General features: G+C 54.7%; 10 protein-coding genes across 10 annotated transcripts; 3 read left to right on the forward strand and 7 right to left on the reverse strand.

Annotated features, from left to right (window-relative positions):
* Positions 1-105: 105 nt before the first annotated feature.
* B0H64DRAFT_374423 (uncharacterized protein) lies at positions 106-598 on the forward strand (the record flags this gene model as incomplete). Its single annotated transcript, XM_062802332.1, has 2 exons — positions 106-423; positions 578-598. 2 exons carry the CDS (start codon positions 106-108, stop codon positions 596-598), a joined length of 339 nt encoding a protein of 112 aa, XP_062659837.1.
* Positions 599-3,056: 2,458 nt separating this feature from the next.
* On the reverse strand, positions 3,057-4,244 carry B0H64DRAFT_374424 (Zinc/iron permease; the record flags this gene model as incomplete). The annotated part of the gene is made up of 1 exon (XM_062802333.1): positions 3,057-4,244. One exon carries the CDS (start codon positions 4,242-4,244, stop codon positions 3,057-3,059), a length of 1,188 nt encoding a protein of 395 aa, XP_062659838.1.
* Positions 4,245-5,144: 900 nt separating this feature from the next.
* B0H64DRAFT_417778 (mitochondrial distribution and morphology protein 10) lies at positions 5,145-6,731 on the reverse strand (the record flags this gene model as incomplete). Its single annotated transcript, XM_062805265.1, has 3 exons — positions 5,145-5,286; positions 5,364-6,579; positions 6,635-6,731. 3 exons carry the CDS (start codon positions 6,729-6,731, stop codon positions 5,145-5,147), a joined length of 1,455 nt encoding a protein of 484 aa, XP_062659839.1.
* Positions 6,732-7,081: 350 nt separating this feature from the next.
* Positions 7,082-7,899, reverse strand: B0H64DRAFT_397925 (Scytalone dehydratase). The gene is made up of 2 exons (XM_062803915.1): positions 7,644-7,899; positions 7,082-7,569 (listed from the first exon to the last, which is right to left on the reverse strand). The coding sequence occupies exons 1-2, from the start codon at positions 7,752-7,754 to the stop codon at positions 7,186-7,188; spliced, it is 495 nt and encodes a 164-aa protein (XP_062659840.1). The 5' UTR covers positions 7,755-7,899; the 3' UTR covers positions 7,082-7,185.
* Positions 7,900-8,792: 893 nt separating this feature from the next.
* Positions 8,793-10,263, reverse strand: B0H64DRAFT_397928 (uncharacterized protein). The gene is made up of 2 exons (XM_062803916.1): positions 10,057-10,263; positions 8,793-9,942 (listed from the first exon to the last, which is right to left on the reverse strand). Exon 2 carries the CDS (start codon positions 9,844-9,846, stop codon positions 8,920-8,922), a length of 927 nt encoding a protein of 308 aa, XP_062659841.1. The 5' UTR covers positions 9,847-9,942; positions 10,057-10,263; the 3' UTR covers positions 8,793-8,919.
* Positions 10,264-10,323: 60 nt separating this feature from the next.
* B0H64DRAFT_424761 (uncharacterized protein) lies at positions 10,324-12,089 on the reverse strand (the record flags this gene model as incomplete). The annotated part of the gene is made up of 2 exons (XM_062805660.1): positions 10,324-10,606; positions 10,650-12,089. 2 exons carry the CDS (start codon positions 12,087-12,089, stop codon positions 10,568-10,570), a joined length of 1,479 nt encoding a protein of 492 aa, XP_062659842.1. The 3' UTR covers positions 10,324-10,567.
* A 344-nt stretch (positions 12,090-12,433) lies between these two features.
* On the forward strand, positions 12,434-14,211 carry B0H64DRAFT_167944 (uncharacterized protein). The gene is made up of 4 exons (XM_062798716.1): positions 12,434-12,539; positions 12,631-13,256; positions 13,322-13,863; positions 13,930-14,211. The coding sequence occupies exons 2-4, from the start codon at positions 12,813-12,815 to the stop codon at positions 14,096-14,098; spliced, it is 1,155 nt and encodes a 384-aa protein (XP_062659843.1). The 5' UTR covers positions 12,434-12,539; positions 12,631-12,812; the 3' UTR covers positions 14,099-14,211.
* Positions 13,877-15,681, reverse strand: B0H64DRAFT_397930 (O-methyltransferase-domain-containing protein). Its single transcript, XM_062803917.1, has one exon. The coding sequence runs from the start codon at positions 15,621-15,623 to the stop codon at positions 14,325-14,327; it is 1,299 nt and encodes a 432-aa protein (XP_062659844.1). The 5' UTR covers positions 15,624-15,681; the 3' UTR covers positions 13,877-14,324.
* A 159-nt stretch (positions 15,682-15,840) lies between these two features.
* On the reverse strand, positions 15,841-19,740 carry B0H64DRAFT_424764 (SNF2 family N-terminal domain-containing protein; the record flags this gene model as incomplete). The annotated part of the gene is made up of 9 exons (XM_062805661.1): positions 15,841-16,690; positions 16,762-16,913; positions 16,975-17,006; positions 17,110-17,561; positions 17,808-18,056; positions 18,286-18,368; positions 18,450-18,527; positions 18,579-18,775; positions 18,869-19,740. The coding sequence occupies 9 exons, from the start codon at positions 19,738-19,740 to the stop codon at positions 16,157-16,159; spliced, it is 2,649 nt and encodes an 882-aa protein (XP_062659845.1). The 3' UTR covers positions 15,841-16,156.
* A 2,307-nt stretch (positions 19,741-22,047) lies between these two features.
* Positions 22,048-23,534, forward strand: B0H64DRAFT_322842 (uncharacterized protein; the record flags this gene model as incomplete). The annotated part of the gene is made up of 3 exons (XM_062800584.1): positions 22,048-22,301; positions 22,362-22,889; positions 22,961-23,534. The coding sequence occupies 3 exons, from the start codon at positions 22,048-22,050 to the stop codon at positions 23,532-23,534; spliced, it is 1,356 nt and encodes a 451-aa protein (XP_062659846.1).
* Between the last annotated feature and the right edge of the window lie 630 nt (positions 23,535-24,164).

The raw sequence follows: 24,164 nt of genomic DNA on the forward strand, positions 1-24,164 counted from the left end.
TTCCTTTCCTTTTGCTTTGGTGTTCTTTCCCTTACGTGGTTAATCCGAATGGTGATGCTAACTACCTAGTCCAAACCCGCTAGCTTCTCGTTACAAGAGCTCACCATGGATGGAGCCGAGGCTCCCATGGCCCACGGCCTGAGTGACCTGCACATTGCGGTCATATCAGGCCAGGCTGATCGCGTCCTCAAGATCCTGACGCAACGTAACAAGAACGCACTCGTGAATTCGGGCGATGCGGACGGCGCAACCCCGTTGATGACGGCCGTCCTCACGGGGCGTTTGACTATTGCGCACCTTCTACTACGGAATGGGGGATCACCCCGTGTCCGGGATCGCCGAGGCTATCAAGCCAGCGATTATTCGAAGGCGAGCTTCTTTAAGACAAAGTTCGACATATACAAGCGCCTAGGATTGCCAGAGGTAGGCCCTGAACAACTGGGCAAACGAGCGGCAATTTCAAAAATACTTCGGTACCCAGCAGCGCTAGAGTCCTGGTTTGTTCCCTCCCCGTTTTATTCTCCTCCCAACTCTAATAAGACACACAGCCGTTTACTAACGCCAAATCATTGTGTAGCCGGCAGATGGGTCAGCATGAGTGCTCGAGGGCGCTTTTCTTCAAGGAGGGTCACGAGCTTATCATCATACGGCCCTATCTAATCTTCAAAATTGACAAGGAGAACTTGGAAAAGGCTACGACGGGTTTCATCGCGTCTGCTACGTACCCACTTGTCAAGACCGCTGCCGTCAGCGGCTGGAGAGCCAACCCTGGAAGAGGGCAAAACGTTTTAGACAACTGCAAATACTTGCGACTCGTCCGAGACCTGGCCCATATCTTAAAGTTCACGTTGACTTGTTCCCCGAGGGATAACAATGGGAAGCCGGAACCCGAGCACAGAGGGCGTTTCGTAGCCTCTCATGCGGTGAGACCCAAACATCTGCCCTCGTTCGCTTCAAGTTCTAACTACTATCACAGGAAAAGAAGCTCGCTACATTCTGGGTCATCGCCGTTCTGAAAGCAGTACTTGGTTCAACGGATTTAAAGAGAGTTCACGAGCTGCGGGGTATGACTATCCCTAGCCCATGGAAAACCGCCTGGGTCTTTATAGATCACACGCCATGCGAAAATGTGAGGTCCGAATTAGCCTTGACTTTGCCCCTGAGCTAACATTTACTTGGCACTAGTGTTGGGGATTTTTGCATCGCATAAAACAGGTGACGGGAATCAGCATTTTTGTCGAAACACGCCCTTTTTTGACCAAAAGGAATCGCCAAGATGTTGTTGGGTGCCGGAGCTGCGCGTGTGATCGATGCAAGCGCAGGTTCGGAGCTGAACAGGTACGGGGTACCCAGCTCGGCCCCGAACGGTGCGATGACGATACGGGATCCAAATCCAAAGGTTCTGAAGAAGACACCGCTATGGTAGAGCTAGAACCAAGCCCCGGCCCTAATCTTGAAGATGGCGCTAGCCTTACCCTTCGGAGGAATGATTGCGAGGACCAGCAACGACTAAGTCGGGAATTCACAAGGCCCAATACCTTACCAGCAATCTCCAGAGCACCGAGGGTAAATCTTAGCGTATTCCCGAGCTATCTCTATCTTATCTTTCTAACCTATTTCCAGGCCTAGAGACATTTTCTCGACGACGAGACGGGTTTAACGTACGCGAAACCGGTCCCTCGACCGGTTGGGGACTACGGTTCAGAACGAGCGAGCACGCCTGAGCTACGCGAGCCGATCTCAGCCATTGCAGGCCGGTCCGGATTTTTCGCTACGCTAGATATACGCGGATCCGTCGAGATCCATATCCCGGGGATGAGCTCCCGCGTTCGAGCGGAGTACGATCGAGTATCCGACGTCTCTAGTGCTCTCGACCTCGGGCGGTTCGCATACAATCCGCCTACCACTGCCACCTCAACGCCGAAGAGAGCAGGCTGTCGGTGCGGGCCCCAGAAGCTTGTTGCCAATGGCAAAAGTGCCAAGGTGGCTGCGAGAGATAAACCACGAACCAGGGTCTCGAAACTCGAAAGGACGCGCGTCAGGAGTTCATTCGCGCGAGCTGTGGAACACCACCAGCGGCGGAGAGCTGGCAAGGCTTGAGACGCCGCCGGCGCCGCGTTTTCCCTTTCTGCCACCCGCATTAGGACATATCACCATGTTGCAGCCCCGTCCTGAGGTGGTCAGCTGTTCTCCGCAAATAGGCTACGTTCTAGCTCCGGGGGGTTGAGAACTGGGACTTGTCAGCGGCAAATAGTAAAAGGGGCACGCTCATCATATCCTTGCTTCAGACTTGAGGCGGCAGAGGCTCTCTCCCACCCATCAAGGATCATTGAAGATTCCAAAGGCAAACGACAAACTTCCAGCCCGCGGTTCTACGACAAGAGTTACCCGCCGCAGTACGTATGGGATGGACTTCATATTCCTTTTTGTTCTTTTTTTTATCTCAATTCTCGCGCGGCTCGGCGAGCGGCTGCAAAAGGTCGAGTTTGTCAGGTCATTGGTTTCGTCGACGACCCTACATCGGACCTCGCTATATCCAGCAAGTTATAGTTCTCCGGCCCGAGGGGTTCGATCAGGGAAGAGGGGTGTCGATGGACAGGCTGAGTGATCATTAGCGTGCTATATGCAGGGTAGAGGTTTTCACATTCAGATTAGTTTAGCTTGGTCCTCTTCATAAAAGCCACTGCGTGCGCATCCGTTCAGACTGATCCATGACGGTGGAAACGGTCTGTTTAGCTGGTCAAAAACTCAATTGCCATGGCAGTAATTAGAACAGCTAACGCCGCCAGTAAAGACCCGCCGCTGTGGGTATCAAGAAGCCACTACGTACGAAAGGAGGCTCTCCGCCCCCATCCCTAGCATCCGCGTCCGGTGCTCCACGCCCCCTTTTTCGCAACCGCGTCCCGGCCGCCACGGAGACAATGCCATTCCCCCCACGGTATTCGGAATTAAGGAACAAATCGAATAACGTCGTAATCCACTGAGAACATGATACCGTAAATACTCTCATGTCTACTCGTATACCGTATACTGTGCAGACGTCGCTTGCCTGCTCATTAGGCCCACTTGGCCAGAAGCGCCATTAGCCCGACTCCGAAGGCAACGCACATGTACGCGGAGAGCTGCATCCCCAGTCCCGCCTTCCGCATTTCCGGGTTGAACATGAACTCATGCGCCACCAGCTCAACGAGGGCGGTATACATGAGGATGCCGCCGCTGATGGCATCAAAGACACCGTTGACGACCCTGCTTGTAGCAGCTTCCAGAGCAAGCGACTTGCTCGCGATGAGCCCCATCCCAATGGCGAACGGCGTGCTGACGGCATACAGCAGCCCGAGGAGATACGGAGTCCATCTACGGGCGCCGGGTGGCCAGGTCGCCATGCCGAGACGCGCGCCGAGCCCGAGTCCCTCAAAGGTCTGGTGGAAGACCAGGACAACGAAGAGGATGATGAAGTTATCGGTGACGGCGAGAGTGAGGCCAATGAAGATGGAGTGAAAGATGACGCCGAACTCGAGGACGAAGATCGCTGTGATCTGCGCGGCGTAGTTGGCATGCTCGTCGCCTTCGACATGGTCTCGCTGGTGGCCCAGGTGGTCCTCCCCGCCGGGCGGATAGCTGATGTCGTTGCGCAAGCCAGGGATTCTATTTTTGTCAGACAAGCCCGGCCCAACAGTGCTCCCAGCGGGCGAGGAAGCATCGGCCGACTTGTTCGAGCCTGCGGTCTCAACATCCTGGGAGTGCCGCATAGCAGCCTGGCTTCTTAAGTCCTTAACTTTTTGGCCCTTCTCATTGGTGTGGCCGTGCCCGTGGCCGTTGGCGGAGCCAAAGCCAAAGTCGAAGCGCGAGACGATGAGTTCCAAGAGAAACATGACCATGACCGTCATCAAGCCGATAGCCATGGCCCAATCGTAATCGGGCAGAATGTTTGCGAGACATTCATCGCGGAGGTTGTCAGACGCGGGGGAGAGAAGGTGCATCCAGGCCGTTGCTAGAATCACACCAGTGCCGAAGTACTTGGCGATGAAGAAACACAACTTGGGCACCCGGAACTTGGAGGTTCTTGCAAGGAAGACAGGCAAAAGCGCGCCGAGCGCCGAGCCGATGAGGATGACGAAAATGGACGCAATCCGAAGGCCCCAATGATCCGTGCTTGAGGGAGAAATCTCACACTCAGTCACAACCGCGGCAGCATCGCCCTCCTCACGGCCGACCAATATCTGCCGGTAAATGTGCCGATGCATTTTGAATGGTCTGGTCTCGCTGGGGGTCAGCCGTCAGTTTTGATACCAGAGTATGCCGTCTCGGGCTTGAGACACACCTTAGTTAGACAGTGACGGAGATGCTGGCCGCAAATCAAGAGTCGATGACTTTCAGGGGCTAACGGCCTGTTGCGAAACCGCACACACTCGGGAACGACTTAAGGGTGGTTCCCAGGGCCTTGGTTGAAGGTAGAAAGTTGACGAGGTCGACTTCTTGACAACAACGAGAGAGTTAAATGATGCCTACGTAGGTAGGGTAAAGCGAGGAATTTGTTGGAGTTGAGTTGGGTACCCTGATAACTAGGCCTTGTGGAAGGGGCTTGCATCAGCACACACGGGGGCAGGCAAATGGTCAGCGTAATACTCACGGAAGGTGGGCTGTGCAACGATTTTTCCATCCCCCGCCTAGGAAGGAATAAACGGTGTTGTCTCACGCACGAGTCGTTGACAAGATGCTGTTGGAGTTGAAATCGACGCAGTTTCAGAGGGGAAGATACGAGCCAAAGAGCTCTAACGGGGGGCGCCTTGGAAAAGCAGGGTGAAAAGGAAAACGCAGCGCCCGATGTGGTATGCCCCGTCTTAAGACCTTGACGGCCGCCGCGGTGTCCTTTTCAAGGGCAGCTGGAACAGGGGTTAAGACGGCCGTTATCTCCAACCGTGCCGTCAACACGAACACAAAAACTAACTGAACTGGACATTGATAGCACAGTTTCTCCATTTTTCGTCGTGTGTGTGGACTCGGTGGCTCCAACTTCCTGACTAAGGTGCGTAGACAACTCCACGGCGCCGGGCCATCAAGGTTCTCAGTCAGACCTGTGCGACTTTCAACCCCCCGGCCCTGGTAGCCCCTAGGTCGGGAATAACCACGCAGCGGAGCATGATTTAAGACCCCCATTTCCGGATTGTTGGATCAGGTTGCTCGAGGGCCCACCGCGAAGATCTCCGCAACGACGTCCCCCCGAGCTCTCTCCAACTCGCTTTACCCCAGAAACGGCCGAAGAATCGAGCGCCATCATAGGCGCCGCTGGTCAACGCTGAGGGCCACAACATCATGAGGAATATTGGATTTCCAGCCCCAGGCTTCTGAACGGCTCGCCCAACCTTCGCATATCTACGCCAGTGCCAAGGCTAAAAATAAGTGACTTGACACGGCCCTCCCAAAGCAGGCCGAACCGGAGATTCTGGTCGAACCGCGCCTTCAGGACCCCTCTATACTCCTCCTTGGGCCCATCACCTGCAGACTTCCCACCGGCTCCGGGGCCCGTGGGCTCTGGCTCAGGGTCGTCCACCCGCCATTCCATCTTTGCCTGGAAACTCCTCTCCTTGGCTCTTTTGGGCGGTTCCCGGACGGGCTCGGCTTGGTCATTGGGGTTGGCACCGAGAAGGAAGCCAGCTGGCCTTCTATTGCTCCACAACTCTACCCCGACCGCCCACTCGCTCTCGTAGCTGTAGACGTTGAACTCCATCTTCGTAGCCAACGAGCAGTATTCTCTTGCGAGGACGGCATAAGTGGCATTAATGTTCCCCATTAAGGGGTTGATGGTCAACGTTGCCGTCAGCGGGGTCCCTCGGTGTGCTGGCAGAGTGGCAAACCGCGCGCCCAGGGACATGCCTCCGGATTTGTTGAGGGTTCCATAATACAATTCGCCGCCGGCACTAAAACGGCCATATATCCTCTCTTTTTCCGCCGAAGGGCCATTGCCATTATTCTCGGAAGACGATATACCAACGGGCGGGCTCAGGGCAGAGGAAGACGCATCCCCCCCAAAATTATACAGTCCCCGGACACCGAGAAGTCCGCCATCTGTCGAAGCGAGCCCCTCGACCCCGTACTTCCGCTTGTCGTATTGAACGAGCCCGAGCAAGGTACCCCCATTCCGCAGTGAGCGTTCGCTGACAGCCGAAAGCTGAACCTGCAAAGCTGGCGTGAAGCGCTGAACAACCAGGCCTTCGAGAAGCGACTGCGGCAGGTATAAACGACCGTATAGTAGGGTGTTGTTATCCACATCCGAACCTCCGTTGGCGCTAGGGGCGGCTGGGGAAGTTGACTCCGTCGGCGCAGGCTCCGCCCCCACGTACTGTTGTTGGTCCTTCGAGGCAAGATCATGCAGCCGGCGGTACGATCGTAGAAGTGCTGGTAAGGGTATTCGGTCCGACCGAGCAGCGATACCAGTCAAGGGGACCGAGCTGTGGAGGTACGAAATGGAGCCATCAACGATGCCTACACTACCAAGTTGGTAGCTGGTCGCGAAGTGCGGGGTTGCGAGGGACGACAGGGTCAGACGGAGTCCTCGGGGGAGCGGGAAGTCGATGAGCTCTGTTAGTCGCGGTCAGCTAGGGGCATTCAAGAGCGGGAAGAGGGGAGGACCCGCCTCTTGCCGTGACATTGAGCTCCTTGTATGTGTTGTCATCATTCCAACCGGTCGCGCCGTAGAAGGCATTGGTGATGTAGTGCATAAATTCGCGCATCTTCTCTGCAGCCTGCGTGCCGGCAGGGTTAGCGCGCAATGTCACCTTTGGCCTATCATTGGGAGCTAGCGGGTTCGGGGTCGAGCTCTGTATCGAGTGCGCCGCCGCCTTCAGTCGAGATGTGTTGAAAGCAATCGAAAGGCCAACGGGAGCTGTCCCTGCAATGACGAAGTCCAATCAAGCATTCGAGACCCCACTGTCTTCCGTTTGGCCAATCATCATGGTCATTCGGGCCCTGGGAGCCCCAAGGTCCCTGTTAGCCAAGCCCTGCCCAGGACCGAAACCAATGGACACTGCGCAATCGGCCAGCTGAGGCACGTACGGAATAACGACATGCAATGCAACTCGTTTGGCTAACTAAGGGCTCTGTCTTTTAAAAGAATAGTTCATTCCAGGATAAACCTCCACCGGCCCCATTTATAGAATATTGACCACGCAAAACGGCGCCGCCAGCTTACTTGGACTCGCCAAAACTGTCGCGACCGCTCGCAAACACCTTGTCGAAGTCGAACTCAGACCACCTGATCGTGGGGGACAGGCCGGCAAACTTCCACACTCCGTCGACCTTGTTGTAGTAGTGTACGTTGAAACCATGCGCGTGGCCTTTGACTTCGACATCCTGCAGGCTTGCGTCCGTGTAGACCTGGTGCGGCACCCGCAGCTGATGGTATCCGATGATTTCGGTGTCTGACACCTTGTCCCACTTACTCGCGCCGCCGATAAAGTGTTGGGTCCGGAGCAGCGGGTTGCCCAGCACCGACTTATCTGAGATCATGGCGATGAACTCCTCGGCCGGCATCGCCTCCCATAGCTTGTTGAGGAACGAGCGGTAGTCAACCTGCAGGCAAGTCAGTATTTGCAGTTGAAACGCCTTGGAACCTTCCTCCTGCCGCGTCACTGTTTTCCACGTACCCGGAGTGTGGGAGCGATACACTTCCTCAGTCGATCCCAATCCTTGGAGTCATAACTGTCCGCCCATTCGAATGCTGCCTCGGTGACACCGAGGTATTCTGCCCATTCCATTAGTCAGAGCAGGGCATGGGCGTGTATCCAAAGCGCACAACGAACCCTCGAACGTGATCTGTGGTTTCTTTTCGCTGGCCATGGTGTTGAACTGCTTGGGTAATACTCGGATGCTTGCTTTGGAGACCGCAAATTTGTTCTTCTTGACGAGATGCAGATGGCAACCTCCGGGTTTAGTCGTCTTATACAGTCATCAAGTGGTCTGAGATTTCCACTGGCCGGCGGCAAGCAGGAGTGCTCCTGTATATGCCGGTTTCGGGGTTTGTTGGGGATCTGCGGATGGGGAAGCTGCGGCCGGCGCAGGCCGGTGCCGTGGTGCCGGGCCTTAGCTGACCTTTCCCCAACCAGCTCCGTTACCCGGGAGAAATATCGACGAATTTAGACTGATGCATTTGTAGGAATATTCGGGACCATGGAAAACCCAACGCGCATTTTCCCGAAACGGCGCTGATCAACAGCAGCTGTCATCATGCGGACAGCCGAACACGAACCACGATATGTTTGGTGGACAAGGCGACAATCATACCAGAATTGGCCGCGCGTACAATGTAAGAAAAGTCCGCATTGTCAATGTCTAACGAGGACTACGGGCAGCTAGTTCACTGTGGTTGGTAATGAATAAATATTGCGGAAGGTCCAGGTTCGAGCCACGACGCTGCCCTGGGCTTTTCTGAGGAGGAGCTGGGACGCTGGTGCCTTGCCCTCGGAAACGAGCAGCCCTCATCGGCCCGATGGGCCATCACGGGGCTGCACCACGGGGTAAACCCCCGCCGGGGGTTTCACGGCCGGCTATCTCCCTTCGACCATGTAGGGGCTAGGCCGGTGAGCTTTTGAAAATCTTTATATCTTGGAAATACCGAATTATCTCACTTTTATATGGGCAGGACATTCAATCCGCCTCTCGGGGATTCTAACAAATAAACTTAGTACTCCTAGTGGTTGTTTTTACCGCTTATTATCACCCCTTCTAGCTTGGATCTGCCCGAGCACCGTGTTACAAGAGTCCTAATGCTAGAAAGTCGAAGCCGAGAATTGTTTGTTCCTATTGTTACTTCTCCAGCGTGTGTTTTCCGGCCAACGCTAATTATACAGATAATTAAAATAGCCCTTGTGTAAGACCGTCCCCCTTCAGCCCACTACCTCGCAGGTTGATGTTGCTTTAGTTTCAACTCCACTCACTGCCATCGCTGTTATAGTCGCTTGTCTCTTCACCGCTGGTAAAGAAGGAGTCACCGGTATTCATATCCAGGTCTTCCACCACAAGGTCATCCCCAGCCCCTAGCATCACAACTTCACTAGCCGTACCACGTGTGCGAGCGCGGAGACCTGTGTGCGTCAAGTTTGCCTGCAGGGCCGTCGGAATAGCGGGTGGTGACAGTCCTAGTGCCTCGCGACTCCTCCGACGAGTCGCCATACGAGCCGTGTCAACCATGGCCTTCTTGACTTCAGCGCTGCCCTTCGTTTTCTTTCCGGAAGCTATCGCCATCCTGCCCTTCTTCGTCGGCCTATCTTTAACGGGTCCCGTCACGGCTAGTTTGAGTGGCCGCCCACCCCACTGCCTCGCAACCTCGTTCAGCCTGTCCCATATCTTCTCCCTCGCAGTCGGCCTACTCGCGCCGTGCTTGAGCAGCTCGTCGTATTCGGTGTGGACGTGTCGGATGTGCGCGCGCACCGCAAGCTTCACCCTGTCTTGCAGGGCTACCGTCCCAGTCCTCCCCACGCGCCTGCTGTGCTTCTTGAGCGAGTGCTTGAGGATCTGCGGAACCTCTGACTTGGGGATCTCGGGAAAAAGCTTCACTATCGCCTCCTCGAAGTTCTCTTCAATGACTGCGTCCCGCTTCTGGACCGCCTCGGCTCGCTGCGCCGCGGTCGCCTTGTTCTCGCTCATGACGGCATTGTGGATGTAGGCGGGGCACCGTAGGCCCGTTGGCTTTCCTTTTTTATTGACAACGACGTAAAGAGTTCTCTCTGCTTCGTGTGTCTTCTTGCGGCAATTCTTAGTGATGTAGACGTTGCCTTTGGGGACGAATCTGTAGCCTTTGGGCATGGGTTCGTGTGCCAGGACTTCGGGCTCCTCTTGATCTCCTGCCATACTAATCGACTCGCGTTTCTTGTTGTGTGGGAGGATTTTCCTCTCTGATAAAGCTTGTGCACGACCGTTTATATCGAGCCTTCGCCGTCCATGAACCTTTAGCTTCGTCAGCGAGCTGTCTAGTTGAATATGGTGGCTCGGCAAGGGGTGGAGCTTCTTTTTACACGCCAGGAACCGATCAGGATTGATCCAAGCACTGGGCTTGCTCACCTTTGTCTTAAAATTGGCGCTGCAACAAAGCGCAGTCCGAACTCGACGAGTGCTCGACTCAAAACGGCCTTTATCACAATCGTCGGTCACAAATGACGAGGTATTTTGAGAGCAAGTCTTTGTAGATACCTACTTAGCGCTTCTTCTATGGTATCCGCTTACTAGAAGCGTCAACGAAGCAAACGTGTTGTCCACAACCAAAAGAGCACCCTTCTGTGTTGAACGCGATGCTCAGGTTCAATTGTTTATTTTGACGAATGAAATCAAGTCTAACCCTAACCCCAGTCGCTATCCCTCGCTGAACTGGTGCGCCTTCTTGAGGGCGGAGATTTTGGTTCTCGCTGCCTCGAGTATCGCGCAGCGTACCTGCCTAATCGGGTAATAACCATTGCCGGTTGAGTAGTTTCGCGAATACCTTAGGTACCTAGGTAGGTAACCTCAAGAACCCGTCAGTCTTTCCCTCCCTCCTCGTTACGCTTCCCCGACTTAAATGCTGCCGTCGCCTTGGCCTTCAACTCGTCATATCCTTCCTTCCATTCTGCCGAATGAGCTAGCATCGGCGGCTCTCCAATTTCCGCCGCATGGGCGTTCACCCAGTCCGCAAGCTCTTGCACGTACGCAACCTCGAGGCCAGGTGCATGCAGAGAGTGGAACCCACGGCCAAGTCCCTTCTCCTCCACACGCTTCTCATACTCCCTCCGCATCTCCTCCCGGCCCGGCAACCGGGCTTTGCCGGCAAATACTCGAGCAGCGGCCTGGGCTTGGAAATCAAAAAGAGAGAAAGTTGCCACGTAGTATGGCACCCCAATGAATGCCAGGGTGGGGTCGTTGATGTAAAAGATGTCGCGGTGCAAGTTATGCGCCATGTTGCCGTCCGAGGTTACCACCAGATCCTCGCCGGCCGCGGTGATAGGCGCATCGTCCGAGTGAAACTGCGGGAGGAAGGGGTAAGATGTGATATACCCTGTTGCCAGTATCACCTGGTGGATATTCTCCAGGACCCCTCCATCCTTCAGTACGACGAATCCGGGGATTTGCGCCTCGGTCTCGAGCTGCCCGTTCCTGGCGGAAGCGCTGCGAAGCTCATATCTGGCAACCTCCGGAACCCGAACGACGGTCTCCGGTAGAAGAGATGCGGGTAAGTCGAATTTGCCACCGCGCACGCTTTGGTATGTGTCAGTGGCCACACCGTTGATCTCACGGCAGATATCCATGGCAGATACCCCAGCGCCGACGACCAACACATTTTGACCCCGGTAGGCTTCAGGGGACCGATATTGCTTGGAGTGAATGACCCGAGAAGGATATCTTGACTTCCAATCCTTGAGCCCTTCGGTGTCGGGAATTCGGGGCATATTGTAGTGCCCTGATGCCACCACCACCAGGTCAAAATGTGAGATTCGCTCGGTAAGTCGGGGGCCTACATCCCCCTTCTCCAGCGCGACTAGTCGTAGTTCCCACTTGGTCCCGTCAACAGTTCTTCGAACTTCGTCCACTCGGGTGTGGAATGACGTGACCTCGTCTACGCCGTGGTCCTTCGCCAGCGTTTGGACATACTCCTCGAGGTATCTTTGGCTAACAAAGGGCTGGGTTCCTTCCGGCCATGGACCTAGCGCGCTAGTCATGAGGTGCGTGGGGACGTTGTTCTTCAAGCCTGCATAACAGGGCCCGGGTGGTGAGAAATGCACCTCGAGGTCGGCGATGGCGCGAGTATTTTGGTTGCCCGCGGCATCGCCAACATAGGCATTGTGTTCCGGCGGAGGTGTGGCGTATGAAAACTCTCCTGGCTGTGATAATTGATAATCACCTCGTGAGGGCATGCTGTTGGGGTATGGCGAGTCCTCCGAAATACGCCTGTCGTAGTGCCAGACGCCGCCAGCAATGCCCGAGCGCTCAAACACAGTTACCTCGAGCCCTTGCTTCAATAGATGAGCAGCGGCGCAAACGCCACTGATTCCGGCACCGATAACGGCTACCGTTTTGCCGGGCCCGAAGGCATCGTACCCATGGCAATCCGGGACAGGCGAGGACATAATCGAGGTCAGCTTGAGGGTGACGCTGGGACCGAGATTGTTTTCCGGTCGCTTCGGTAAACTGGAGGGTGCTTAAGAGCCGTGGAAGAGGTGGTTTTTTTTACGGCACAAGTGACAATGACCGCGGTAAGTGTGCATCAAAACTAGAGGGAGCAGTCACAGTTGGGACGACCAAAATAATTAGCCACGCGGCTTGATAACCCCATGGCTCGGTGAACATACCGGTTGCTACCCAGACATAAACCAGATAAGAGGCAACAATAGACACACATGATGCCTTGCAAACACGGGACCAGCAATGTTACATGCCATGCACGTGGATAGCCTAGTAGCCCCGCTCATCGCAAATATTGATCGAAACCACCATTGAAAGCGTGGGTGTTGTTGTACCGGCTGGTAGGTATGATGTATCTCTTCATGAGCGCACGATGTGGTACTTTACCCCGCGAGGTGAGCTTGTTTCGCAATATGGGGTGCATATTAGATCATCGATATCTGCACGGTCATCCTGTTCTTGGTGCTCATGCTTGATAATCACCAGCTAGAGCCGAGATACTTTCCGCCCATAATACCAACGGGGATAAACCAAACAGGACGGGGCACGGAACATAAGAACGAGGAAGCCAACCCTAGACAGGACCCCTAAACCGCTCGGTGGACACAACAAGCACGAGACACCGTTGGCCACTTCACCTATCATTCATTGACACGCGACACCACCCAATGGCGCCAGCGTCTATTATCGAGCCCATTGCGGACACAATCCAACCGAAAAAAGACACTCTTAACCTCCCCGAGCCGGCACGTCAACGGCTGACGAAGGCTGGGATTGACCTGTCTGGAGGCTACCCGTACCGGCCAGATGTGCCTTTGTATCTTCAAGATGTGTACAAGATTCGAAACGAGGAACGGCCATACGAAGACGCTGGGGCAAGGGCCGATAAGCAGAAAAAGCATTTGTTTTCTGCTGCAACGAAGGTCACAGACCTGACCACCCACATCGGGACGGAAATTGAGGGCGTCCAGCTCAAGGACCTCACCCCTGAGCAACGGGATGAACTGGCCCTACTAATCGGGGAGAGGAGCGTGGTCTTCTTCCGGAATCAGGAGCTCACTCCGCAGCAGCAGAGAGAGCTCGGGGAGTGGTTCGGAGAGGTCGAGGTCCACGTGAGTACAGTTTGAAGTGTTCTAGCTGGTTGCAACCACAGTGCATTATCTGACGTGTCACATAGCCTCAAGTGCCCCAGGTTCCTGGCGTGCCCGGCGTCACGGTGATATGGCCGGATCTCTTTGCCCAGGAGAACGCAGCCAGCTTCCGCAAGCCAGGTGGCGCTTCGTCGTGGCACACGGATCTCGTACACGAACGGCAGCCCGCGGGAATCACGCACCTCCACAATGACACGGTGCCGCCAGTGGGAGGTGACACCCTCTGGGCGTCGGGCTACAGCGCGTACGAAAAGCTCTCGCCTTTGTTCCGCAAGTTCATCGACGGGAAGCAAGCCGTCTATCGCTCTGCCCACCCGTACCTGGACCGCGAAAACCCAACGGCCGGCCCCAGGCACATCGAGCGCACCCATCCGCTCGTCCGTGTCCATCCGGGCACAGGCTGGAAGGCCCTATGGGTCAACCGGGCCATGACGGTACGGATCGTCGGGCTGGACAAGGCCGAGAGTGACTTGATCCTGAACTACCTGCACGATGTTTTTGAGAAAAGCGTCGATATCCAGGTGCGGTTCAAGTGGACTCCGGGCACGAGTGCGCTTTGGGACAACAGGTAAGGAAACACACCTCATATTGTGGTCTATTACCTGTATCAGCAAGCGGGAACTAACTGCGATAGAATCACCATCCACAACGCAAGCTGGGACTATGGGGGGAGGTACCCCCGGCATGGTACTCGCGTCACATCCCTCGCCGAAGTCCCCTATTTTGATCCCGGCGCTCCGACCCGTCGGCAAGCCTTGGGTTTGCTCGACAAAAACGAGAAGGAGGCGCTAGGAGTTGAATGAAGGCTGAAATGATTCTGCATGCGTGTTGTTCGGCGTTCTGCTCAACAGCGTGGCGGAATGTATGGTGATAAAAAACAATATTATGCATACTACCACCGCGTCACGCAGTTGTCCTTCTCTCGCACTACCGGCGTGTATGTTGATATTCCCTCTTTCCACAACCCTCATGTTTCCATCCCTGGGCTGGTCCGGGCAGACTCCAAATCATAACCCAAATCAGCCCGTTTCACTGCATCAGCCGCGCCTCGATGAGGCTCTCTGTCCCTAGCTTCGGCCTCCCAATTACCGCCGTGATCCGGAGCCTGGAATCGACGCTGGTAAACAAATCCTGCCAATCTTCGTATGATCGCTCCTTGGCATTGAACATGGACAACATGACTATGTCTAGGGCGCGAACTTGGGCTTCTTGCGTTTTGGGTGTCGTGTTGGGCTCCGGCAGGACAATATCGCAGACAACGAGGCGGCTGTCGGGACTCATGACCTCAACAATCGGTTTCAGGATTCGCCGGCAGTCCATGTCGGGCCAGTTGTGCATGATGTTCCGGAGAAAGTAGACGGCTGCTTCCCTGGATGTTTCGGGCTGCGGGTCGAAGAAGTTATGCGGGCAAAACTGGACTCGGTCAGATACGCCCGCTGACTGTCGGAGCAGACTGGATTCCTCGGCCAAGTCGCCGAAGTCCTGGACCTGGAACCTCAGGAGCGGGTGCTTTTGTGCAACAGCCGTGGAAATATGCCCTATTCCACCGCCAACGTCGACGACGAGCGAGCCTGCCGGCAGCGTTTCCCACGTGTAAGCGCGAGCAAACGACTCAGCCGTGTCAGCCTCGATGCCGCTGGCAAAGGCATCCACGAACTGGCCAAACTTGACCATGTGGTCCTGGTGCTTCTCCTTGTAATCGAAGAAGGTATCCCCAAATGCCAGGCGGAAGGCTGTGTTCCGGGGCTCGGCAGCCTCGGGTGAGCTCGTGTACGTTTCCACCGCTTCGACGAGCTTTGCCACAGAGGGCATCATCTCGGAATGCCGGAACCATACACATGCCCTCATCTTCGGATCGGTGGCCAGGGTCTTGGACCAGGCCGTGTGAGCAATAAACTCCGGACGGGGTTCAGTGAAGTAGTAGTTTACGGCCGCCATGCGTAAAAACCGTGCTAGCAACCCCTTGTCGAGTCCCGTCTTAGTCGATAATTCTCCCATACTAATCTCTCCGTGTACGGGAACCTGCTGCGGCACGTTGAAGTGACAAAGGACCTGCATTGCGCCGACGAAATAGATATCCTTGAAGTAGAAGAGACGAGTTGTTTCGCTTGGTCCCACGGCCAGCGTATGGAGCGCCTTTGATGCTTCGATCAGTGCGTGCCTGGCAGCCGATAGCTCTTCGTTTGCTTCGGGAATGGGATGGGAAGGGCCATCTGCGTCAAAGGATGGCTGGGGAAGGTCGTTTCTATTGAGGTGTTCGACTATTACTGACGTGTTGCGCGATATCTCCTCTGCAAGCTTCAAAAGAAGGGAGGTGGATGAAGACATGTTTGTGTCGGGCGCACTGATGGGCCAACGTTGCGTTTTGTGATAACTTGGACAGATGATGCCCTTGGAAAAACGTCGCTTATTTAAAGGAACTGTCAACTCGGCATACTGGACGGAGGCCGTTGCCGATTGGCGCCCGCTCTACTCCGGACCTCCGGCTGGGCTGACGGACCTACCCGATCCAACCCAAATCCAACACATTGAAGCACGCTTGCACGAGATAATCCACTCTTTTAACTTTGTTTGGCCCATAGAGTATGCAGCTTAGTTCTTTCCCGTGTATTAGGGGAAAAGTCAACCATATGTATGCTATGGAAAGCTATGGTAACGGCAAGTCGACGGCCCCATCCTCGTCATAGGCCGATCAACGATGCCCTGACGCAGTTAACAACGCTTTTCGCCCCTCCCAGCCACATCGGTCATAACCCCCACTCCACCCCAAAATTGGTTTTGTGACGTGAAAACTGCCCACGGCCCTGTACGCCTTGCCAAAGGCTTAAAATAGGTGCCGTAACGGCACCCCCGGGATAGCCTCACTCGTCGTCCGAATCCATGTTCATGTGAGCATCGCTGTCCTCATCCCACGATTTTCCAGCCTCGGACTCATAGAGACTCCCAGTTGTAGCGTCGGTATCGTAATCCCCGTCGTCTTCATCCTCGTCCTCATCGTCGCTCGAACCATCCGTACTGCTGTCGCTGCCACTATCACCGTCGTTGTCACACACCCCGCCCACCTCGCTCTCTCCGTCGCTGATGTCGTTCAGCCTAGCCAGCTCGAGGATCTCTTTGTCGATGTGCCCATCCTCGGCATATTTCGGGTGCGCGGTACCATCCCCCACGGCTGATCCAATGGTCTCCCTCTTTCTTGCCTGCATCCCCAAGATAGCTTCGTCCATCGACCCCGCGGCGACTAATTTTGCCGTGTGAACTTCTTTAGTCTGGCCGATACGATGGACGCGCGCAAAGGCCTGTCGCTCCAAGCCCTCATGCCACCAATGGTCGAAAACGATGGCCCGGTTAGCGGCGGTGAGATTTAGGCCATGGGCACCGCAGCTGACTGATATGAGCTAAGTCATGTTAACCGGTTGGATTCACGGACGGAAGTAAAGCCTCGGAAGTAGGTGGAGCAAGCACTGACCATTATTTTGATCTCCCGAACCAGCTGGAAAGCCTTGATGGCCATTTCTTGCTCGGTTGACTCCATCTCCCCCCAGAGGTAAACGAACTTGATCCCGTTCTGGAAAATCATCCTGCCGAGAAACGAGAGCATCGGGATCCATTGGATAAATACTGTCATCGTCATGGCACATTAGCTCTAAATTACTGCAGGGTTGAAACTGCCGCGGCTCACTGATGATCTTGTCGTCGGGCGCTTCCTTCTGCCTAGATGGCATAGCTAGGTCAGCCATTCATTCGAGCCCCTGATTAATTGGTTGGGATTGATTTATGATAATCATGGTAGGAAGACGCGGGCACAGAAACTTACCACTTATTGACCAAATCCATGGTCGCCCTCGTCTTTGCGCTGTGGGGGATGGGGTCCCACGGCTTTGTATCACACGCCCGGAGAAACCCCCCAGCATTGGTGCGTATACGACGTTCCGCGTCGTCTTTCTTCGCCTTGGCCCGCCGGCCCTTGCTTTTCTTGGCCTTTCGTCTTCCTCTCCGGGCCTTCTTCCGTTGGGTCAACCGTGGCTGAATTCCGAACTCGTCGTCGCCAGGCTTACGCATCCTCTTTATTCGCTTGCCTTTGCTAGAGAAATCCGAACCTGCGAATTTCCCTTTCAACTTCTCAAAATAACCACCAGTGTGACGGTAGTACTCCTTGCCACCCTCTGATACGGTGCTTGGAGTTTTGCCGCAGCTCAAGCAGTGGCGATCCTTCCTCGAGCCTTTCTGGGACTTTTTAACGCAGGCTTTACAAAAGGCATGGCCGCACTAAATTCGGTTAGCAGCAGTATTCTCAGGTAAGTATATCTGCTAGGCGAAGGGAACCGGGGGGGGGGGGGGGGGGGGGGGGGGGATGAGGAAGGGAGTGTTATAAAGGGGCCTTACGTCTCCGATATGAGGGTCGACCAATACATTGCGACATATCCTGCAGAAATAATAGGGCACTTCGGGATCTTCTGTTTCCGTTATCTCTAGCATGGAAGCCCCCTCTTCCACACCAGTGCTTCCCGGCACCTGAGGTTGACGGGTTTGCTGGTCAAAGTAATTCGGCTCGACCAAAGCTGGGTGCGAGGTAAAGTACCTCAGATAGTCGAAATGTCTGTGGAGCTCGCCCTTTGGGATCGCCTCGGACCCGTCGCCGGCTTTGTGATTCCTCGCTCGCTCTCGGAGCTCCTGAAGCTTGTCGCTGGTCAGATGGTACAAGCGGCCTTCAAATGGGGAGAAGTCCACCGTAATCAACTCCGCTGGGCGGTTCTCGGGAATCTGGAGAATGGGCCGACCTAAGAGCTTGTCACTAACGCACCTGTGCTTGATAGTCAGCCGAACGGTTCGTGCGTCTTTGGCTTTAAACGCTGGCCTGCCGGCCTGCCACCTTGCTACTCACCGTCTCAGAGATACCTCGTGGTATATGTCTCTCAGCGTGTTCCTCTGCTCATACTGTCGACCGTCAGCACCGAATCGCCTGGGGGGGGGGGGGCGATAGGAGGCTCACATTCGAGATGTCTCCCATGGCGCCGTGATACTTCCCGAAATCGCTGTATGTGGACCTAATAAAGTCCAAGTAAGGGAAAAGCTCTGTTGCGATATTAGTTAATCGGCACCGGGCTGGAGAGGGAAATGTTATTAGCGGCAGTGGGAATAAATAGGATAACTCACCATCGGTATCGTTCGTCATCGGAGTTCCGCTCAGGACCCAGCTGTATTTTCTGAGCAGGAGCCTGCATGCTTTTGATGCTATCAAACGGTTATTCCAAGCTCTTCAAATATATTGGATCTGATCCTTACTCTGACTGGTCCTGTTATTGATCGCATGAGCCTCGTCAAGGACGACCCGGTGCCAGTCGATTTTGAACAGACCGCCTCTGCTATGTTTTCGGAGAAGGGTTTTCCATTTCGGGTTTCCTTTCTGCTTGAACTTCTCTATTTGTCCCAGTTTACTGAAAGGAGGTAGCTGCCGCTGAAGCTGGCTGTAATTGGTTAAGCTATAAGGAAAGTCAGCGCCGCCAGCTAAGCTGGAGGAGACGCAAGCATGTGACGAATTACGGCCGAGAGGTACATCCATGGAAAACACTTACATGATGCTCTCATCCTCCCATTGTGCGTCCGTCATGATCTTGCTGGCTTCGTAAATGAATACACGTTTCATCTTCTTGTGCGAACAGTGGCTCTTGATTTCGTTAAACCACTGCGTGAGGAGCCTCTTCGGGGCGATGATGAGGGTCTTTGTGGCCTTGGAGTGTTTCCCAGGTAGATTCTGGGACATGCAGGCCAGGAGCTGCACGGTCTTCCCCAGGCCCATCTCGTCGGCCAGGATCCCACCCGTTGGGGCTGCCGGGTGAAGCTCCCGACTCAGCATCCAGCTCACACCGATGACTTGGTGTGGGTAGAGGGATGTCCGGAAGTTGTCGAGTTGCCATTTTTGATCGACCAACTTGCACTTATCCTGGCCAAAGGAAGTAACTGCGTTGTATAGTTGGTAGAGGTCTCTGCGGGATTGCGGGTCGTCGAGATTGGCATCCACCCCTAGGAACTGCTGCACCTGTCTGTCTTTCTCGGTAGGGCCGAGGTCGCCACTCTGCGTTGAGCTGGCACCCTGTCCAACACCTGGCGCCGTTGAACCGTCACCGCTGAATTCGTTGTCGTTTGGGGGTAACGCTGAAGTCTGTGGTGCTTGCGACACTTCATCCGCGTGTGCTCCCTGGTGTCTCTTGACCTGCCCACCGTTTTCAACATCACTGTGACGTTTCCGCTTGCCGTTCGGCTGGTCAGACTGCTTCAAGCTGGCATGTGCCTGTTTCCAGTACTCCTTGGCGTTCTTGGGACACATTTTCGCCGGATTGCAGTCATTTATCTCTCCAGGTGCCTGTGTTGGGGTGGGAGAAGCACGGAGAGATGGGTTTGCGCTTGGTGAAGGGCTGATATAGGGTGCCTGCGTTGGGGAGGCCATGTCGTCCAAGAATGACCGATAACCCGCCGTGAAGAGTTGGGTTATATCGAAATGCGATAGTGCCCGATTGAAACGAGTTTATGACCGTCGGTTAATGACGCCAGAAATATGAGACTTTCTCTGTGGACTAAATTGGCCGAGGGGAAATGGAATGCTCAACTTCGGTCGGAGAGAAAGAATTAGGGAAACAAGTGCGGAAAACCCTCCGATGTAGCCCAAGTTGTAGGCTTTCGTGTGTGCGGCGGCGATAAAGGTTGGCCTCCTGTTTCTTGCTTCGGGCAACCTTGAAATAAGCACCTCAAAATGAGACTCGAAAACCCAGACCTGGGCCGGGAACGGTGCGATTGAACAACGCTAAAATGTGCTAGGGTAGTGGTGGATATGTGTTATGAGAGGAGTAGTGGAAATCAGGGCAGAGAATGGGGGCTTGCGAGCAAGAAGGAGGAGGCAGGATCTGGCGAAATATATGGCAAGGCCTTTAGCGTCTCGCGAGTTGTTGAAAACTGCGTTTGTGCGACTGCTCTGCTACCAGTAGCTCCTGGTCAAACGATTAGGGCAGCAAGCAGTAGTTGACTGCTTTGTGTTTGACAAGAGACTGGAAAAACGACCAGGTTAATTTGGGTTGAATGACTCGATATGAAAGAATTAAAGCAGGGGACACTCCATTCCTAAGGTGGAAATGAATAAATACCTTTAAAGACTCGAGACGGGCAGAGCAAACGTGTGGAATTTGGGGGAAAGGAAGGTAATGGCATGAATCGGAAAGGGGACTAATAACTGTCATATAATACCTAATGGCCGCCAGAAAGCGCGAGAGGGCTCGAACCGAAGAAGGAAGGTCAACGGAGGGAGCGAGGATGGGTTTACCAAATGGCGATACGACGGAGCACAGAGGAACGAGGTAACGGAATAGACTACCATGGCAGTTGGGACATGGAAAGCCAGTGTTCATGTGGGTTTTCAGGTGCCATTACGCGTAGAGAATGGACATTATCTACCTATAGGTTTGGAAGCCCTCGGGTTTGGGCCCAGCTAACTATGGGTACACAGCGGTTGGCGTTGACACCAAGGCTTTCCCTGTATCTTGGGATACATGATAGAGGTAGTCATCAAACGGTTTCTGCATGATTTCCTTCCCCAGGTGTTCTCCCGCCAACACTTGGTGCCGGGTGCCATACGCAGTTCCCATACCTAGAATTGCTCATCAGTGTCGCTGTTGAACTTGGTTGGATCCAGTGCTTTTGTACTGTGGGGCGGTTTCCCAATGGGTGGTGAGGTTCAATGCTTGTTTTAACGTGAAGCCCTGCATGCCCGCGGCGGCCACACGACAAATGAATTACTCGTGCATGTCTGCGCCCATCATTGACTCCATGGGGTCAGCTCAACGCCCTCCAAAATCCGACCCTAATAATAGTTTCCGGGGTTTGTTGGTTTCACCTCATGATTGACATGGACGGACACATGTCGTCGTCGGGCGCAACCGTCAGCTTGTGCCCCCTGATTGGCTAATTTGGCGGTTTCCAGCCCCGTTGGTCAGGGGTCGGCAAGGATGGAAATCAGCTGCAGTGCCGTGCAGGAACAGGGACCCATTTTATTTTCGCTTCCCTGCTGCCATGGTTCATGATAGCTAAGTTGATGTCCGTCCCAGGCAAGGTCCCAGGCACCCGTGAGCTGCTTGAGCCAAGCTTCACCATCGATTGACTCTTCTTCACTCATGATCCATTGGTCCAACTAGGACTGTCGAATATCCATAATAAGCGTCGCAAGACATTGTTAACATTGAGAGCGCCCTATTGCCGTTCTAAACGGCTATCTCAGAGATGGTCGGCGAAAATGGAGGGGGAACGGACCCAATTCCCCGCGACTTCGCGTTCCCATCAATGCCACCTTCCGCCGCGCTGCTCCCGACTACCACACATTCCGAAGGTTCAAGCGGCAGTAGCGGCCAAGGAAACTCACACTTGCACTATCCGTCTAGCATTGACACCGGTCTTGCCAGCACCGCACCCCTGAGCTCGGCCGAGGGCTCGGCCAAAGCCGCCGTCGGCCGCTCCGATCCCGAAGCCGCATTGAGCCCCGGCCTGCGACGTCGCCTAACCCGGGTTGGGACCTTTAAAACGGTGGATGACTTCGATGACTTCACAGTTCCCCGTGGCTGGCATCGTATGTTTAACCCGGAAACCCGCTGTCTCCCGAGATTTCACCCGCTCTCCCCCGCTTGCTCTCCTTACTGACGCCCGCAACCATGTTATAGCCGGCGCCGAGCCAGGGGTGGACCCGAGCAAACCGGACGGTGGCCATGCTTCTATGGCGGCACTGAACGCTCCCTGCGAGATCACCGTCGTCGACTTCTCCGAAGACCGCCTGACCATTCAGAGACTTGACAATAGAACGCTGACGGGTTTCTTGACCCGGCCGCAACCGGAATGGGCTAGTTGTCGCTGGATCAATGTCAATGGTCTCAGCTGGGATGTCATTCAAGCCCTGGGGCGGCATAAAAACCTCCACCGGTTGGCAGTCGAAGATATGATGAACACGAAGGACAGGACAAAGGCGGAATGGTATGTGGAGCAACAGGGCTGCCCTGAAAGCGGACAGCCGCGGATGCTAACCGCTGACAGGTTTCCCACACATGCCTTTATCGTTCTGACCCTTCAAAAGCTGGTCCATGTATACGAATCCGAGAGCGAGGACTCCGATTCCGAGTCTGAAGACGATGCTAGGAGCCAGAGGAGCGTGTTGAGCAAGCGGAGCGCGAGGTCTCCGAAACGGCTCCTGCGGCGCTTGAAAAGGATGTTTCGCCAGAAAGCCGACAACCGGGGAGAGAAAGTCCCGGGCACTGGCAGGTCATCCATCCCCGGAAATGCTGGTGTCTATCTCAGATCCCAACCCACTGGCTTCTCCGAAGTGTTAGACATCAGCCAGCTGCGTACACTCCAGCGCTATCATGCCTCGCCAAACGACCCGCGGACAAGGTACATGGAGAAACACTCGGCCCTATCCCCCAGGAACTTGGCCGTAGCCTGCGAGCAGGTGTCTATGTTCCTCACCAACGACAACTGCATCATTAGCTTTTTTGAACAATCAGCCCATGATATCGAGGCGCCCATCGTCCGGCGTCTCCAGACCAATGACACTATCATCAGACAGTAAGTCATTGTGGTTCCGTGTTTGCCCCCGCGCGCGCCCAGGGCCCGCTACTAACGCTTTGCTGTGCAAGATCATGCGATGCTTCCTTAGTCGGTCAGGCCATTATGGACGCAATAATCGACTTAGCGATCCCAGTCACAGCGTGCTACGACGATGTGATTGGTGATCTTGAACTGGACGTCCTCAACCGGCCCAATATCGGGCATACCAAAAGCCTGTATATTCTCATCTCTGAGATCAACAAAATCCTGTCCTTCATCGCCCCCATCACAACACTCATCAATGCCCTACGTGATCACGAAGCCAAGGTGGCCCCAGACGTGATCAAGACACATCTACGGGATCCGAACCACGGAGTCATCATCACGCCCATGACTTACACCTATCTTGGGGATGTGCTCGACCATTGCGTGCTGATTACCGAGTCGCTTAACCAGCTCAAAGGCTCAGCCGATGGCATGATTGGGCTCATATTCAATACCCTCTCGGCCCACCAAAACGAGTCTATGAGGCAGCTCACCGTCGCCACCATCATCTTCCTACCTTTGACGTTCCTCACCGGATATTTTGGGCAAAACTTTGTGCCGTTCGACGTTTTGGGCGAGGATATCAGCTACTTGTACGCACCACCCCTTTACGACTGATAGCATCTCACGTTTTCAGCTACTGACTGTCGAATAGCTGGAAGATCGCTGTCCCTTTAGTTGTTTTCACCACCATCGCCCTGCTTTGGGAAGGTATTCACGATTACTGCAGAGCGCTGCTTCAGCGGCGCGATATTATGCGTCTAAGGAAGAACCGCCCAAGAAAACGGAATAGGCCCCGGCAATGAGCATGTTCGGCCACAATAATAAAACATCTTATCGGTCCCCGATTCCTGGTGTCCTCACCATTCCAGTGCCTTTGACGATGCGACTAGGAGCCCACTGGGGGCCGCGCGTGCACCGCTGAACTGACCAGGACCGGCCGAGATCGCAATGGTCGCCGCTTCCGCGGTCCCCCCCAACAAAGACAAGGCCCTCGATTGCCAATACCCGTCCGTATCGCCACTTCAGCTAAAGGTCACTTAGCCGGTATGTTAAAGGGTAATTTGAAGCGAGGCCATGAGGACTGTGTGACGGCAAAACGACGTCAATTCCAGGCAGTCGACAGGGCTCCGGAGGCAAGCCCCGAATCTTGTTGGTCGGGCTCCCCGGCAAGGGCCCGCCGATGTGGGGTTTGTCCCAAGGAATGCCGAACTTGTCCGCGCCGATTGGAAGCTTGTTTCGCCGCTT

The sequence above is a fragment of the Chaetomium fimeti genome (genome assembly GCF_033439085.1).
Source record: "Chaetomium fimeti strain CBS 168.71 chromosome Unknown B0H64scaffold_4, whole genome shotgun sequence".
Classification (NCBI taxonomy): domain Eukaryota; kingdom Fungi; phylum Ascomycota; class Sordariomycetes; order Sordariales; family Chaetomiaceae; genus Chaetomium; species Chaetomium fimeti.

Excerpts from the sequence above, each read along its gene's own strand:
- B0H64DRAFT_397925 (XM_062803915.1), bottom strand. The coding sequence starts at position 7,754 with ATGGAATGGGCAGAATACCTCGGTGTCACCGAGGCAGCATTCGAATGG. Across the intron at positions 7,570-7,643 it reads GTATCGCTCCCACACTCCGG|GTTGACTACCGCTCGTTCCT; the intron begins GTACGTGGAAAA and ends ACTTGCCTGCAG.
- B0H64DRAFT_397928 (XM_062803916.1), bottom strand. The coding sequence starts at position 9,846 with ATGGCAGGAGATCAAGAGGAGCCCGAAGTCCTGGCACACGAACCCATG.
- B0H64DRAFT_167944 (XM_062798716.1), top strand. The coding sequence starts at position 12,813 with ATGGCGCCAGCGTCTATTATCGAGCCCATTGCGGACACAATCCAACCG. Across the intron at positions 13,257-13,321 it reads TCGGAGAGGTCGAGGTCCAC|CCTCAAGTGCCCCAGGTTCC; the intron begins GTGAGTACAGTT and ends CGTGTCACATAG. Across the intron at positions 13,864-13,929 it reads AGTGCGCTTTGGGACAACAG|AATCACCATCCACAACGCAA; the intron begins GTAAGGAAACAC and ends TAACTGCGATAG.
- B0H64DRAFT_397930 (XM_062803917.1), bottom strand. The coding sequence starts at position 15,623 with ATGTCTTCATCCACCTCCCTTCTTTTGAAGCTTGCAGAGGAGATATCG.